Genomic DNA, 14,575 nt, shown 5'->3' on the forward strand with positions numbered 1-14,575 from the left:
TTCACTAGGTCAAACTGCTTCTGGTTTGTTTGCATCTCAGTTGCAATGACTTTTATTTTAAACCCTGTGAACTCATTCCTACTAGACAACCTCAAATTCCCACCACAATCAGCAGCATCACTTCTAATGAACACAGAATAAAGCATTTTCTTATTTTTAAAGTCATACATTTAATCTCTGAGCAGTGACCCCATGTTTTGTTTTCTTTCAGTGGTTTGTTTCTGAAATTGCTTGCTTAAGGCTGGGTAATTTTGTCATCTTTTATATCCAGTGCAAGGTCTACCTCTGCCTGACTTATGTTCTATTCCCCTTATTCCCATGCCTCTTTACTTCTCTTGCACAGGCTTCTTTGCTTGTCAGTCCTTTCTGCAATCTTTTTTTCATTTTTCTTTTTTTTTAATTATGTGGCTATTCATCCAGTTAGATTCTTTCTACATTTCCTTCTTTGTTCTGGATATTAATTCCAGATAGTTTTCCAACTTTTGTGTAAGAAAGTTCCAGGCCTCCTCCACACGTGAGGCTGAGCTTCTTTGGTAAATTGATTTAATCATGCGTATCTGTAGAGTATCAAGCTTTGAAATCCTCAGTTACATACCTATTTGTTCTACTCTTGTAATTCAATTTTATCTGAATCTCACTGCATTCATTTTTCAATCAGCTCATCTACAATATCTTCATTACTTAAATCAAACCTTAAAGTTGGCCTCTTATCACTGAGGTAAAACACCCTCTCAGCTATTACCATCAGAAATAAACAGGTCTATCAGCATTGGTCCTCCAAGTCATAATGAAGGAGCTAAGTACTTCCATATGTGGGGCTGCCCACCCATATGGTCACAACTCCTGGTAGTACTTGAAGTTTTAACCATGCACAAAATATTAAAATATAAAATGCTTTCAAAAGATCCCTCTTAGTAACAAATCAAATCCTACAATATCCTACATATTCACAAAATTAATAGAATTTTTCTATCATTGCCTGACTTTGAAGCACTTTTAATTCAAACAACATAGCTATGCTATTGCTATTTCTTTCTTTAATCTACCTCAAAATGTGCAATTCTATTGGGTTTTATTACCACATCCCAAGCCACACCCATTTTTCCATTACATTCTTCTAATCCTTCTAACATCCCTCATCATATGTATATATATGTATTTATATACATTTTAATTACTCTTTCCTGACCACGAATTCTAACCTAAATTAACCAAAACCCTTCTGCTAATTATGATACCCAACTATAACCCTGAAGAACAGCTCTGGCCTACTGCTTCTCCTTCCAGAAGTCAGCTGCACTTCCCTTGCCAAATGTCCAACCTCTTCCTCCCAGCTGTGCCAGTGGCCACCCCTGCCCAGCTGCAGAGGAGAGGGAGGTAGAGGTGGCACCACACATCTCCCAGGGGTGCATCAGTCAGTGCAGGGCTGACAGAACAAGCCCTGACAGGGAACACATCCCTCACACTGTAGAAGAAGCTGGAACCAGACTGGCTTGTCTGTTGTTATGCAGATTCCTATTTCCTCTTCTTACTGCCCAGATTTCTGCTTGCCGCCAACTTTACCATCACTGAAGATACTTGAACTCACCTTTTATGTCTAAAGGAGACCGGTTGGTCAGTTCAAAGATCTCTCAGCCTTACCACTCAGTTCTTAGTTTCAGACTCATTTTGCCAATTATGCCAATTTCAGTCCCCAGAGGCAAATTACCAATGCTGTTTGCTTATTTTCAGCTTCCTCAGTATGCAGCAATACATGTCATCCTTTACCTTTTGATCAGTTGTGAGACAATTTTTTATCCATTCTACTCTGTGTTTTGGTTACCTTAAAATTGACCGATTAATTTGTGAATAGGCATAATTTTGTTCTAAAGCCTTTAGTATTTCAAGCCATACTTTACTGGAGACTCAGTTCTTCAGCTTATGTACTGATTTGTACATTACTTTGGTTTTTTGTACTATAAAAAAATAAGAAAAATGCTTTATTAATTAGACAATACTTTTAAATATGTTTCATAACCAGAAGATTGTTTAAAACTTTTAAAATCTGGATTTAAGCCCATAGCTACTGTGCTTGCTCTGGTTGTTTTCTTTGACCTTCTTTCCTCACTCCTATCAGGCATGTACTTGTGTTCAGGTGCAAATGTAAAATTAAGGAAAATATTAAAGGCATTCACAAACCAGCAGCACATTGTCACGTCACCCTTAGACCACTTTCTTTGTTGCGTTGTAATTTGCATTGGTTCTGTTAGAGCACAGGAATCTTCTTGGGGAATGCTGCTAAAGCCCTAAAAAGGCACATAGATACCAAAGAAGATTTGCTCCATTCTACCCAGTAACTCTTACTGGGTAGATTGGAGCAAACTCTAACCCAATAATCAACAGAGAGGATAGCTGAAGGCAAGAATGGCCTTCTTATGCTCCAGCACTATATCCAAAATACCTGCGTTGCCTTCCCAGCACAAAGCTTCAAGGCTGAAACCATACAGTTTATCAGGAGTTTTATTAGATATTTTTGGCAGTGTCTCCTATATTTTATAGCATTCCTCCTGGCAGCTTGAATAGGTTTGTGAAACAGAGATGCAAATTCACATGAAGGCACTCCTAAGCTATTCCAGCCCTCTGAAGAGGTGAAGTGATTCCCAGCTGATTCACAACCAGATGAGTTGGTTGTGAGCCCCTGAGCCCCTTCCCTTGCCCTCAGCTATTGTGTCAACATCAACAGAGCTTGCCCATTCAAGAGGCAGTCTATGAGACTTCAGAATGGTTAAACTGGTTTCCTCTTGAGCAAACCCTAAGATGTTGTTTTCCACATGTACATCACATGCAAACAAGGTCACCAGTCTAAAATTCCAGGCTGTTTCATTAATTTCATATACAGTTGAGAAATTTGAACAAACTGGTATCATAAGAGTAAATTTAAAGAAGAATTCTTACAGAATATCAACTACTGCAGCATACATGGCCACAGGCAGCAAAAAGGATTGCAGCAGATAGTAATTTGCTGTCTTAAGTGATACAATATTGAAAAACCTGTATTACTCTGTTAAGGCTTCAGAAGCTCGGTAAAGTCAAAAATAGCATGCAGCTTTGCTTCACAGATAAGAAAAGCATAGTTATACACTTAAAGTAGGATCTCTCTGATTTCCAAACTTTTTCACAGTATGAAGTAGGATAAGTGTAAATATTGCACTACATATATCTCCTACATAGTTCTCCTATAGTCCTTCCATTTTCTTACGTTTATAGCTTCCTCCTAGCTTATCAGCTTATCTAGCTTATCCTTCTACTTATCAGAAAGACAAATCAAGAAGAGACATTTTATACATTTAAGCTTTCATCTAATATGACAGGGATTTAATTCCTGGGAGCTGGGGATGTCCACTCACTTCTCCCTGCAGTTTCATCTTGCCTGACAACTTTTTGCTTTCTCTCGGTGGAAAACAAGTGCTGTCTAACTTGAGAGCTCACTGTAACTCACCAGAATACAGTGTTTCAATGCCACAGACCATCCACAAGTCTCATTTTAAACACAAGTTCTCTTGCAAACACATAGGGTCAAAGTCTTAAGTGATCTGCTATCACATCATCCCTAAGTACAAAATCATTTGAATAAAATAGGGAAGCAATTAATCTTCTTGTTAGTTCCTCTAAGATACAGATCAACCTGGTCTTTCTCATTTGCTCACAGACCAAAACTAATAATAGTTATTAAATAAAAGAAAACTACAAAAAGCACTACTGTAAATCACATTTGTTGGAATACTCCCTTTCCCATCTGATCTAGAGCTCTTGCAGCTGCAGTCTGACCACACTGTCCAAATTTACTTGGTCTTGGATTATGTCTCGGCATAAAGCCTTGAAATTCAGCTTGTTTCATCTGCTATTCTAGAATTTGGCGATGGTTCTTCTAAGTATTTGGAGACAAATATTTACCAGTTTTGAAGACAGTCTCCAAAATTGTACACAGTGCAAACTTACCAAGACATGTCAAGAGTAAATAAAATGATTTTTTTTTTTTCCTTCTTTGGGCTTTGAAATAATGAAATCTACTCCCCTGTGTACTTGTGCTGCCATCTCCCCTCCCCCCCCAAATACTCCACATCCACTGTGTAGCATTCCAGCCAGGTAGCATCAGATGCCTCAGCTAAGCCTAAAGTAGACAGACAGTGGTGAAAGAACAGGCAGTAGCTGATTTGTCATCCTGAGCACACAGAAACAAATATTCTCCAGTACTTCACTGTCCTTTGGGAACAACTGATATTTTATACAGCATAAATTTGTTTTGGAGGGTTAAATATAAAATAAATGGATAATAGTAGAACATCTGTCTACTATACTATCAGTTTCATATGTATAAATCCTGCCAGGAAAACTCTGATGTTTCCCAAGAAGGTTTGTCTAAGTAGGGGGTACAAGATCAAGCCAAAATGTAAAAAACAAGTCTTTAATCTATAAATCTATCTTAGCTCTTTTTCTGGTTTATGCTTCTTCACAGTGTTGAAACTGTTTTGAGCTATTAGCAACTTTATAGCAAATATTGCAAGGAAAAGTATATTGTTGGACCAGCTGCCAAGTTTTCACACAAGAGCTTTTCCACATTAATATTTGATAATGCAACTAACCTAAAATGTTGTAAACACAGCTGTTTCCATTCTAGGATTGATGTCTTCTATGCTGGGTACACTCATTGCTCACAAAGTACCCTAATATTACTCCTTTGTGGTTATTACTTTTTCATAAGCCTGCTTTCCTGGCTAATCATATTGTCTGATAACATACATTGCTCTTTTGGTGACTTCCAAGTCTTATCAGTTTCCAGACTTTTTAAAATAACCTCCACTATTAATTTAAACACATAATTTGTTTGCAAGGACTTAACAATAGCTCTTCACAATCTGTGAGCAGCCTTTGATAGGTTGCAAAAAAAAAACCAAAAAACAAAAACCAGTTACATTCTGTGTAAATGTCAATAAAGGTATCAATGATGTAAATTGAGAATTTACACCTGAAGATGCTGCAGTTACCTTGTCAGATTATGTGGATTTCCTTCCAACTCTGACAGACTGTAATTGTTTGCTTAACCTGGATATTGATTGTAGTTAGACTGCTGCCTCACTGCCTTCAGCTGCAATTCTCATTTTGTCAGTTTCCCATACATCACTTAAAATTCCTCTCTGCAGATGCATTGTTCACATTCTTTCCTCTGGGTCATATTTTACTGTCCATGACCATACTTTCATTTCTGCATTATGATGATGGGTTGTTTGGTTTTTTTTTTTTCACATTTTCTGGTATCTGTAGAACTAAAGGTAGTTTTTAGCAAGAATGACCTTGAATCACTGACCTTTACAATTAGTATTGTAGCAAGTTTTATGGAACAGATTTGCTCAGTGGCAGAAGATAAAAGTGAAAGATTCTGTGGCAGTGTAGCTATAGAATGAATTTTCCATTTGTTTTATGAATATTCATTATACATACAATTTTCTGACAATAATATTAAAGTGTTAATTAGGTCACATACAGGTCCCAATTTTATGGCAATAGTTCAGATGTGAATTTGAGGACCAAAACAAACCTTTCACATAAAAAAATTCTTAATAGTTTTCCTAGTAGTAACCAACTAAGACAAGAAGTGCACAAAGTCTCTTAAAAAAAAAATCAATTAAAAATCATTAATATTGAGGGTTAATTCAATTACAACGTGCCTCCTGGATTGTTTTGAGAGCCTCACCTACCTGCCAGCTCCTTTTGGTAAAGGTTTTTTAGTCATTGAAACTGTGTGTGAACAATAAAAGACAGCTAAATCCTTATAAAGCAGTTCTGTAAAGGCCAATAATCCTTGAAACAATGGCAAACCCTGTGCCTAAAAAGTCAAACAATGATCACAGGTCTGAACAGTGTTTTGAAACCCTATACGCTCCACTCCAATAGCTGAATTAAAGAATACTTCAACTTAAATAGATTATAAACAGACATCTGTAAATGAGTAACATTCCTATCAGCCACTGTCATTTCTTTTCAGTTATTTAACAGGACTACACCTGGTCATTGATAAACAGGTTAACTGAGGTCCAGTATCAATCTTTTTCCTTTTACCTAAAGTTCAGAGTCCCCACACTAGGCATCATGAAAATTAAAAATAGAAAGAACTCTGGTTCATATATCAAATTAATTCAATAAACCTTTAAAGGTATGTTAAATATTAATGTATTCATTGCATACTTCTGGACTAGGAGATACTCTAATATTTCATGCCATGAAGTACAGATTGCTAAATATACCATTCATCAAAAAACAAGAACAGCAGCAATTATTTGGAAACATGAAACCATTCCTTCAGCAGAACAGACAATGCTAGATTAGAACAGATGGACTCTATCTGACAACAGCGCAAAGTATTAAAAAAATAATCAATGCTTTCATATCCAATGAAGCTTGATAACTCTTTTTAGATATTGCAAAAATTGTGAAACCCAGTAACACTTCACCTGAAATAGTTTCACATCTAAAATTTGGCAGAGTCACATAACTTAAAAGGATAGCAAGTCACTAGGTATCGATCAGGGCTTTGTACATCTAGAATGTCATAAAAATGATCTGCAGCTCTAAAAGAGATAACATGATTATGAGTACACTACACTGTAATTTCCTTTGGGCAGTCAGAAAGCAAAGACAGTCTGATAGTCTCTGAAAAAAATAATCTTGGAGGATATCCACTGTCTGACAGATAATTTTACAATATTTCAATTAAAGCATCTTCTAGACTTAAACTAATAACAACAACAAAAATAACAGAAAATCTTAACAATTACCTTTCAACCAAACCACAGCAGGAAGCTGAAAAGCCAAGCAACTCACAATTTATCTGAGCTTTAATGCTCAGACTCCTTTGCCAGTTCAGGCATGGAACACAAATAGTTAACCTTATTTTGGGCCATTGTATGGAGATTACTATAATGCTCACTCTAATAAATGCTATGCTATGAAGGTCAGTCTTAATTCACCATCAAAATATCTTCTGGGTGTAAATATAATGACTTCTGCATATGCATTGTAAAACCCTGACAAGAATGCTACTTGACAATGCATTTCAGCCCTGGAAAAATGCTCAGATTTGTGTGAAGGTGCTGAATGTCAGCAGATTCACTAATATGCTTATTATTTGCACTGCAGTGGTGGAACAGAGTAAAACACCATGAGCCTTTCATACCATACTACTGCCTGACTAGAAAGCCGATTAAATAAAACAAGATTTAATCCTGTCCATATCACTGTGCAGTTAGTGAAACTCAACAAGTCAACATTAAATATTCCAAGTGGTATCATGGCCTGAAGGGATCACATGCAGCCTGCACATGAGAGCAAAGGAATAGCTTGGTTCTGCTTCCATGTTTGTAAATTTAATTTGTTCAAGAAAAAGCAGCTCTGGAAGGGATTACTACCTAGGATCAACACTCTTACCAAACGAAAAGGGAAATTGCAAGTAGGAATAATATTGACATTTTTGTAAAACACAGTAGCTTTTTTGGGCTCAAGTGAATAAATAAAAATTGAAGGCAATTGCAGCTCAGCCCTGGCATATGTAAATACTCTACTTGGTGGTCCTGAGTAGAAGGGCCTGGAAAGTTTGAATATTTCATGAAGATTACATAGGTATTTTGAAAATATGGAAATTTACAAAACATTAAAATTTATTTAGCAAAATATCTAGTATTGTGCCTGTGCAGTAGCTTTTTTTTTTTTTTTTTTTTAATAAGTGAGGCAGTAACATTCATGGCATAACATCTGACATATTGACCTTTAATTACTGCCAAAAGGTAATTCCACAGGTTCAGAGAAGGATATCTGTTGTTAAATACATAAATCCCAGGCGCTCAGGAAACATACATGTTTCCTGCTCATTACTTCCTGTACAACACCGGCAACTTCACAGCCTCCCAATACTTACGTTTTTACTTCCTGCAGCTTTATTATTTTAAAATGTTTGGCTCCCCGCTCCTTTTCAGATGTTGCTACACATGTGCACAAACACACATTGAAATGAAGACTAACCAAGAACTGCAGTAATTCACTTTTGAAGTAACAGTACAAAAGAAACCTGCAAATTCCCTCTAGTAAGCATGGTTCTGTATTTATTTTACCTGCAATATCTCTGAATAGGACAGTTTTTCAACTGTTGAAAACTGTCTCTGGTCCTACAGCAGAAAACGAGCGACAAATTCTTGAGCCTGTAAAAAAACCCTTTTTGCTAAATTCTGCTTGAGGAGTGGCTGTACCACAAGGATTGTGTGGGAGGAAAGGTGCCCTGAAGGTATGCATACCCCCTGGGCCCTTTCATAAGAAACTAGGGACAGCTGGGATAGAAGGTGGAAGGGCAGGTGTAAGTGATGACAGAATGGTCTATTTTGTTTTAGCAAGGGTCCTTGGGATGATTAGAGCTTCAAATCACTGTTAAATGTAATGCATATTTTCCTAGAGCAAAGGACAAGGAACACCTTTTCCTCACAGATTGGTACTTCAAATAAAAAGAACAAAAAGATAAGCTCTGCCACTGAGGGACCTAAAAATATGTTAAGCTTGATTAATGAGCTAATAAAAAGCTATAATAAGAAAAAATCCAATTAAAGCATCTTGTGAGATTTCTCTCAAACAGAGATAAAGAACCCAAGAGAAAGATAAAACTTTGAAAAATTAGCATGATCCAGATGACAGCCTTAGCATTCAAGCCTAGAGTATACTTTTTTTTTTTACTGCTTTCCCCTTATTTATCATCTCTGATGTGTGCTGTCTAGAATTCCGATCCTCAATGAGTTTTCTTTTATTTTGTTATTGCCTCAGAAGTATAACAGCTGAATTTAAATACAGACACATTATAAACTTTTTCTCTGTTGCGAAGACCTGTAGGCCTTTGGCACAATGTGTGGCACTTGGAAACAAATAAAGGCAAAATCAGACTAAACAAAACTCATCTGTCACTTTTATAAAATGAGAAAACAGAAACAAACTATCTACACATTGAGGTACAACTAATAGAGTAGAAACAGTAAAAAAATTATATTCTGATACCTACTTTTTGTCAGCATCTGGTACCAGAGGATAGCAGGAGCAATGGGAACACTGAAAAGGAGCAGCAAAAGATGCAGAGGTGTAAAAAGCTGGAGATTTGGCACTGAATGGGATGCACCTGCACTCCACAGAACCCCAGCCTGCAATTTGAGGAGCCTGGAGGTGAGCAAGACACAGCTGAAGGCCTGAAGCAGCCTGCAAGGAAGGCAGCACGCTTGAGAAACACGGAATTCCTCAGCGACACAGAGCTGGGGCACAGCAAACAACTGCAGGACAGGGACAATCTACACAGGATCGAAGAAAAAGAAGCCCGAGGATCTCCTACTGGGGTCAGTCGCTTTAAAACTACATCTATTTTAACTTAATGAAACACACTCTTGCAATCAGCGAGCATCCTCGTAGCCCAGAAAGGCGCAGTCCATCTCCCTCTGGTGGCGGATCCCGGAAAGAGATGGGCAGCAAAATCTTGTCGGTCAGCCAAAATCTGTGCAATCACTACTATGTAAAGGTTCACTCTCGCCCTACACATAGACAGTCCCGCCTGAATTCTAGCGGTTTTAGGTTGATTTGGTTTGGGTTTTTCCCTTAAAAAAACCAAGCACACACCACAACAAACCAAAACTGATTAACTGCGCATTTTCTATTGACCCTGCCTTATTATTTTTCTCTTTGCACAATTCACTGAATACTTGGTGTTTATCTCATTTATTCAAGCTGTGGCTCAAGACTTCACTAAAAAGCATGAAATATCAAGAGAATTTCCTCATCAACTGCCAGGAGTGCTTAATGAACAAACACTTTTCGAAACACTTCCATTTTAAGCCAGGGCTTGTCTTTTCTAATTTGACAGCAGGGGAACCAAGGGACATTATGTTGTATTTGCCTTTTTACGTAGCCACCCGGGCTCTTAAAGCCTACATTCACAGCAAAGTTCCCGTTGACTTCAAGCATTTCAGGTGGAACCTGTAATGAAAACGTGTCTAGTTCCACACGGTGCAAACATGGGCCTCAGTGCCTCGCCCAGCACCGCAGAGGAGCTCCCGTGTTCAGCCCAGAAGCTGGCTCGCTGAAGCCCACCACAGGTTAGAGCAGCCTTCCTATTCCCTGACCTGCCTGCTCGCTTCCCAGACAACCCCGCCTCCTGTAACGAGCAGCGCTGCTCATTACTTCCTGTACAACACCGGCAACTTCACAGCCTCCCAATACTTACGTTTTTACTTCCTGCAGCTTTATTATTTTAAAATGTTTGGCTCCCCGCTCCTTTTCAGATGTAACGTAGTGCTAACTTGTCCTAACAAATTCATCTCTAGCCTCCCATCAGAAAGCACACCAGACCCCTCGATGAAGGCAGGAGTCACGAAGCCTCCGCTAAGGACGCTCCGGCTGCGGCCGCAGGCGAGGGACGCTCCCTGGCTGCTGCCCCGCGGTGCGTACAGCCTGGACGCCCCTCCGGAAGAGCCCGACCCGGAGACAGGACAGCCTGATCACGCCTGTCCTCGCCGGGCACTCCCGAGGACACAAGCTGTTGGGCTCCTTACAGTGACCCAGGCCAGCAGCAGGGACGCTCCCAAGTCCGCCCCTGCGGGCGGCTGATCGCAACCCTATGGGTCCCGCCTCAGCAACGCTGGAGGCGGCCAAAGCAGAAGCTGGCGACACGGCAGCGCGCCCGAAGCCCCCACGAAAACGCCCGTGGGCGCTGAGTGCAGCAGCTGCCGCTGCCTCCTTCTCCGCGCCCCCCTTGCCCCCTCGCTTGCACAGAGTTTTGTGGCCTCAGCCACAACCCCGCTGCCTTAGGAGGGGCAGACTCGCAGTTAGAGCCTGCCCGAAGGAGCTGCACCTCCCATCTCCGCTTCCCGCTCCCTCCCAGCCGTGGGCGGCCCCATTCCCATCGCGTCCTCTTCTACTGCTGCGCACTGGGTGCGCCCCCGGGGCGGAGCAGGGCGAGCTGCTGCTGTGGGAGGGGGAGCGGCGGGCGGTCAATTGCGGCCCCTCCGGGGAGCGGCTGCGGTGGGGCTCTTGCCCGCGGTCGAAAGAAGGATGGAGGCAGAGGGCCGGGTAGCGGGGCCGCTGCTCCCCCTGCCTTTCCCCAGTGCTGGGGGAGGGGCCGGGACCGCGGCCGAGGCTGACTCCCCCGCGGGTGCCCCCGGGGCGGCCCGAGGGCCGCTGCTTGCCGCCGCCGCCGAGGTGCTGGCGTTGGATGATGAGGAAGACGACCTGGAGGTGTTCAGCAAGGTACGGCAGCGCCCTCCCCGGGTCGGGTCGGGCCGGGTCGGTTGCTGGCCACTCCCTCTCTCGCCGGCACTTTGCCCCTCTGTGCGCCCCGGGGAACGGGACAGGACGGCCCCGCGCCGCCCCGGCCCAGGCGGCGATCGCGGCCTCCGCCCGTTCCCTGCCCGCCAGCCCCGCGATCGGGCGAGCAGCTGCGGCTCTCTGCCCCCGCGCAGCCCAGGGCAGAGCCAGGGCAGAGCCAGGGCAGGGCAGCTCTGGCGCTCGGCCGCTGCCTAAAGAGAGAAATCACCCGGGGCTCGGGGCCTCCGGCAGCCCCGTGTCCCCGGGTAGCTGCAGGGCAGGAAAAGGGGGAGTCGGGGGTGTTTGCTACGTCAGATGTGCTGTGCAAGTCATAACTGAGCTTACCTTAAATTTTGCAAAGTAACTTTGTCATCACGTTTGTCGTGTGCCACATGTATATCTGTATATTAAAGAAACATCTGTATTTAGTAATTGCGGTTGTACTTAAATACAAATAAATATTTTAAAGTTTCACCTTGAGTTTTCTTTTAAAAGGTGAAGGGCATTATAGCACCATCACGTAGGAGGTTCAAGAAGGTAACATCTGTATTTTAATGAAGGGAAGAAACTGAACGCAATTGACTATATAGTAGGGCCCATGTTCTCAAAGCACACAGCCAGGTACGTGGGCACCAACATTGTGGATTTTAACTAAATAAATGAAGTGCAGTATGGCTACCACGTATACTGTTTCTAATTTTGTATTGATTTGGTTAAGACAAGACTTACTTCTTCCCTTCTCATCCATTAAAGAAGAGAGCGTGTAATGGGTTTATTGATGTGACCAAGGTAACACCTAAAATATAACATAAGGACCTGCAGACAGCTATGGTGGGGAAAAAATATGCATGGTAAATGAGAAAATATGAAATAAATTTGTCTTGATTCAATTTAGGACTTGCAGAATCATTATTCCTCAAGTTATATGGCCATTCAAGTCCCATACATGCTCACATATATATAGGAGGACTAGACCATGCTCACCTTCTGAGACTTCAGAACTGCTGTGCAACAGGATGTGTGATGCTGGAGAAAAAGAGCAGATATGTTTCCTATTTGAAAATGTGTTGCGGGAGGTGAACTTCGCAGCGATGATAGGCTCTGAATGAGGACAGGATCAGTAGAGAACCGGCCTCGACCAGCACGGCTGCTGACCTGCTTCAGAATGAGGCATTTGCTGGTCTCAGGCCCCACCTTTTATTGGCCCTTGATCTTTGAGCATGCGCACTTGGGGCAGCCTTAACTGGGCACAGGTGAGGCTGAGCACCGACTGGGCTCATTACTCGGCAGGTCCTGCCACCTGCTGCCTACAAAAATGTCACACCAAATGTATTTTTAGTAGGACTGACTGTTATTTGAATTAAATAGTATCTTTTATATTTCTGTAAACAAGATACATTTTTTGGTATGCATGAATAAAAACATTTGAATAAGAGCTTCATTCTTAGGATCTATGGATTTTAACTTAGGTTGTAATAATATTCTTGAATTTAAGGCCAGATGGCCTTAAAATCACTATTGCTGATTTAATGGTCTGTAACATGCAAAATGTCAGGCTAAATTTCACCAAGTTATCTGTGTTTGACTGAAGCGTAATTGGGGTCTAGTGAAATCACATTCTCTAAAGAAGTACCAGCCTTGGTTTGACATAGATGACTCAGAACCCGCATGCAAAAGCAGTACTAAAATATAACTTCAGCTGTTTGTTTCTTACTTAATCCTTATGTTTTTATTAGGTAAGCTCAGGGAGTTCTGCATGAGGTCTCTGCATATCAGTACAGCATATCAACAGCTGTGCTGGTTGCTTGTCAAAAACCATGCTCCTTGGGAATAAAAAACCCTCAAACAAGTGTAGTTGATAGGAGTCACTGCTGCTACATGGCAAATATCTATAGATTTCTCCTACCAAGATTTATGCCAAATATTTCTTACTTATATTAAATCTTAACTACTACTAATGTATGCCACATGGTAACTTTTTCCTCCAAAGAAATCTGTCACAGTCTGTGAAAATAGAGCATTATTTTCAAAGCCTGGACATCTGCATTGATCGGTTATATATAGACCAGAAATTCATGGTTTGCTTTCAGGTGCAATCTGAGGGCTGATCTTTTGAGCTGAGGAAAATTTGTGAAGTTGATTTGGGATTACAGCCCGTTTGTTCTTGTCCCATATATTCAAGAGAAAGTGATGGGTTAAATGTAGCTTCAGACTAAGTTTTGTAAAACCTATTTCCCCATAGTCTATTGTTTCAGGACTACCTCATTTTAAATTGTATCTCAATGGAGTTTCTCATGCCAGTGTCTTTAAGGTAGCATTTGCTGGCCACATGGACAGCAGTGAGTGCAGTGCTCAGTGCCTGAAACTGACATCAACTTCATTTTTCTCAGTTTAGTCAATGAAATGTACCAGCTACCAAAATAGTAAAAAATGAGATTCTTAAAAATTGCCAACCTCAATGCCCTAAGTTATTACTAAAGATGTAAATACAGGGCTTTTGTTTTATGAAAATTCGTAGACATTTAACCTGATAGTGTCAGAAATTATTGACCCTGTATCCTGTGATATGTCTAAAATATTACACACTAGCATCTTCTTTGGCAACTCTGATAAAGCATTTAATGAGGTGATGTAAATTTCACTTTATCCTAGTTTCCATTACTGTAGAAAAAGTTCTGGGGTCTTTTTAGCAGAGACAGCCCTGGGGGCTGAGTTATGAGTCACGCAAATACAATGTTTTCAACCATCTTTCTTCCATGAGTTTTGCAATACCCATTCAGTTAGTCTTTGCCTTCCTTGTTAACAGATACAGTCTGGGACATGACCTAGCACTGACAAAGCTCTCAGAACTTTAGTTAATACTTGAAATCTTTAGCAGATCTTCTTTCAAATTCTGTTTACAGTGTTTACACAATTCATTACAGAAAACTTAATTCAAGTTGTTTCTGGAAAAGATGTACTTAACACTTCAGAACTGCATAGAGGCTAATTTTTCTTCCAAAACAGGTTGATCAAGGATTTGAGACTGATTTATAAAGAATTTCTTTCAGCCAAGGAACTAGTCTGCCTTCCTGAATCTCTTTGCTTCTTTGAAGAATGCACCAGCAACTAAGTTATTCTCTTACAAGACAAACTTGGCCACCACATCTTTTATGTCCAAAGCTGTCTTGGATCCCTGGTATCAAAAGATTGCAAGCTCTCGATCCTTGCTGGGAAGGAG

General features: G+C 40.9%; 1 protein-coding gene across 7 annotated transcripts in view; it reads left to right on the forward strand.

Annotated features, from left to right (window-relative positions):
• Positions 1-10,857: 10,857 nt before the first annotated feature.
• SNX7 (sorting nexin 7) overlaps positions 10,858-14,575 on the forward strand; it is a 37,049-nt gene continuing 33,331 nt past the window's right edge. For 2 of the 7 annotated variants that reach the window (XM_071750903.1, XM_071750906.1), the window contains exon 1: positions 10,862-11,298. In XM_071750903.1, the coding sequence (XP_071607004.1) occupies positions 11,104-11,298 (195 nt within the window). In that variant the 5' untranslated portion in view covers positions 10,862-11,103. Of the gene's footprint in view, positions 11,299-14,575 lie in introns of all 7 variants that reach the window. The other 5 variants (XM_071750902.1, XM_071750900.1, XM_071750904.1 and 2 more) reach the window with 5 other exon arrangements.

The sequence above is a fragment of the Heliangelus exortis genome, chromosome 8, assembly GCF_036169615.1.
Source record: "Heliangelus exortis chromosome 8, bHelExo1.hap1, whole genome shotgun sequence".
Classification (NCBI taxonomy): Eukaryota; Metazoa; Chordata; class Aves; order Apodiformes; family Trochilidae; genus Heliangelus; species Heliangelus exortis.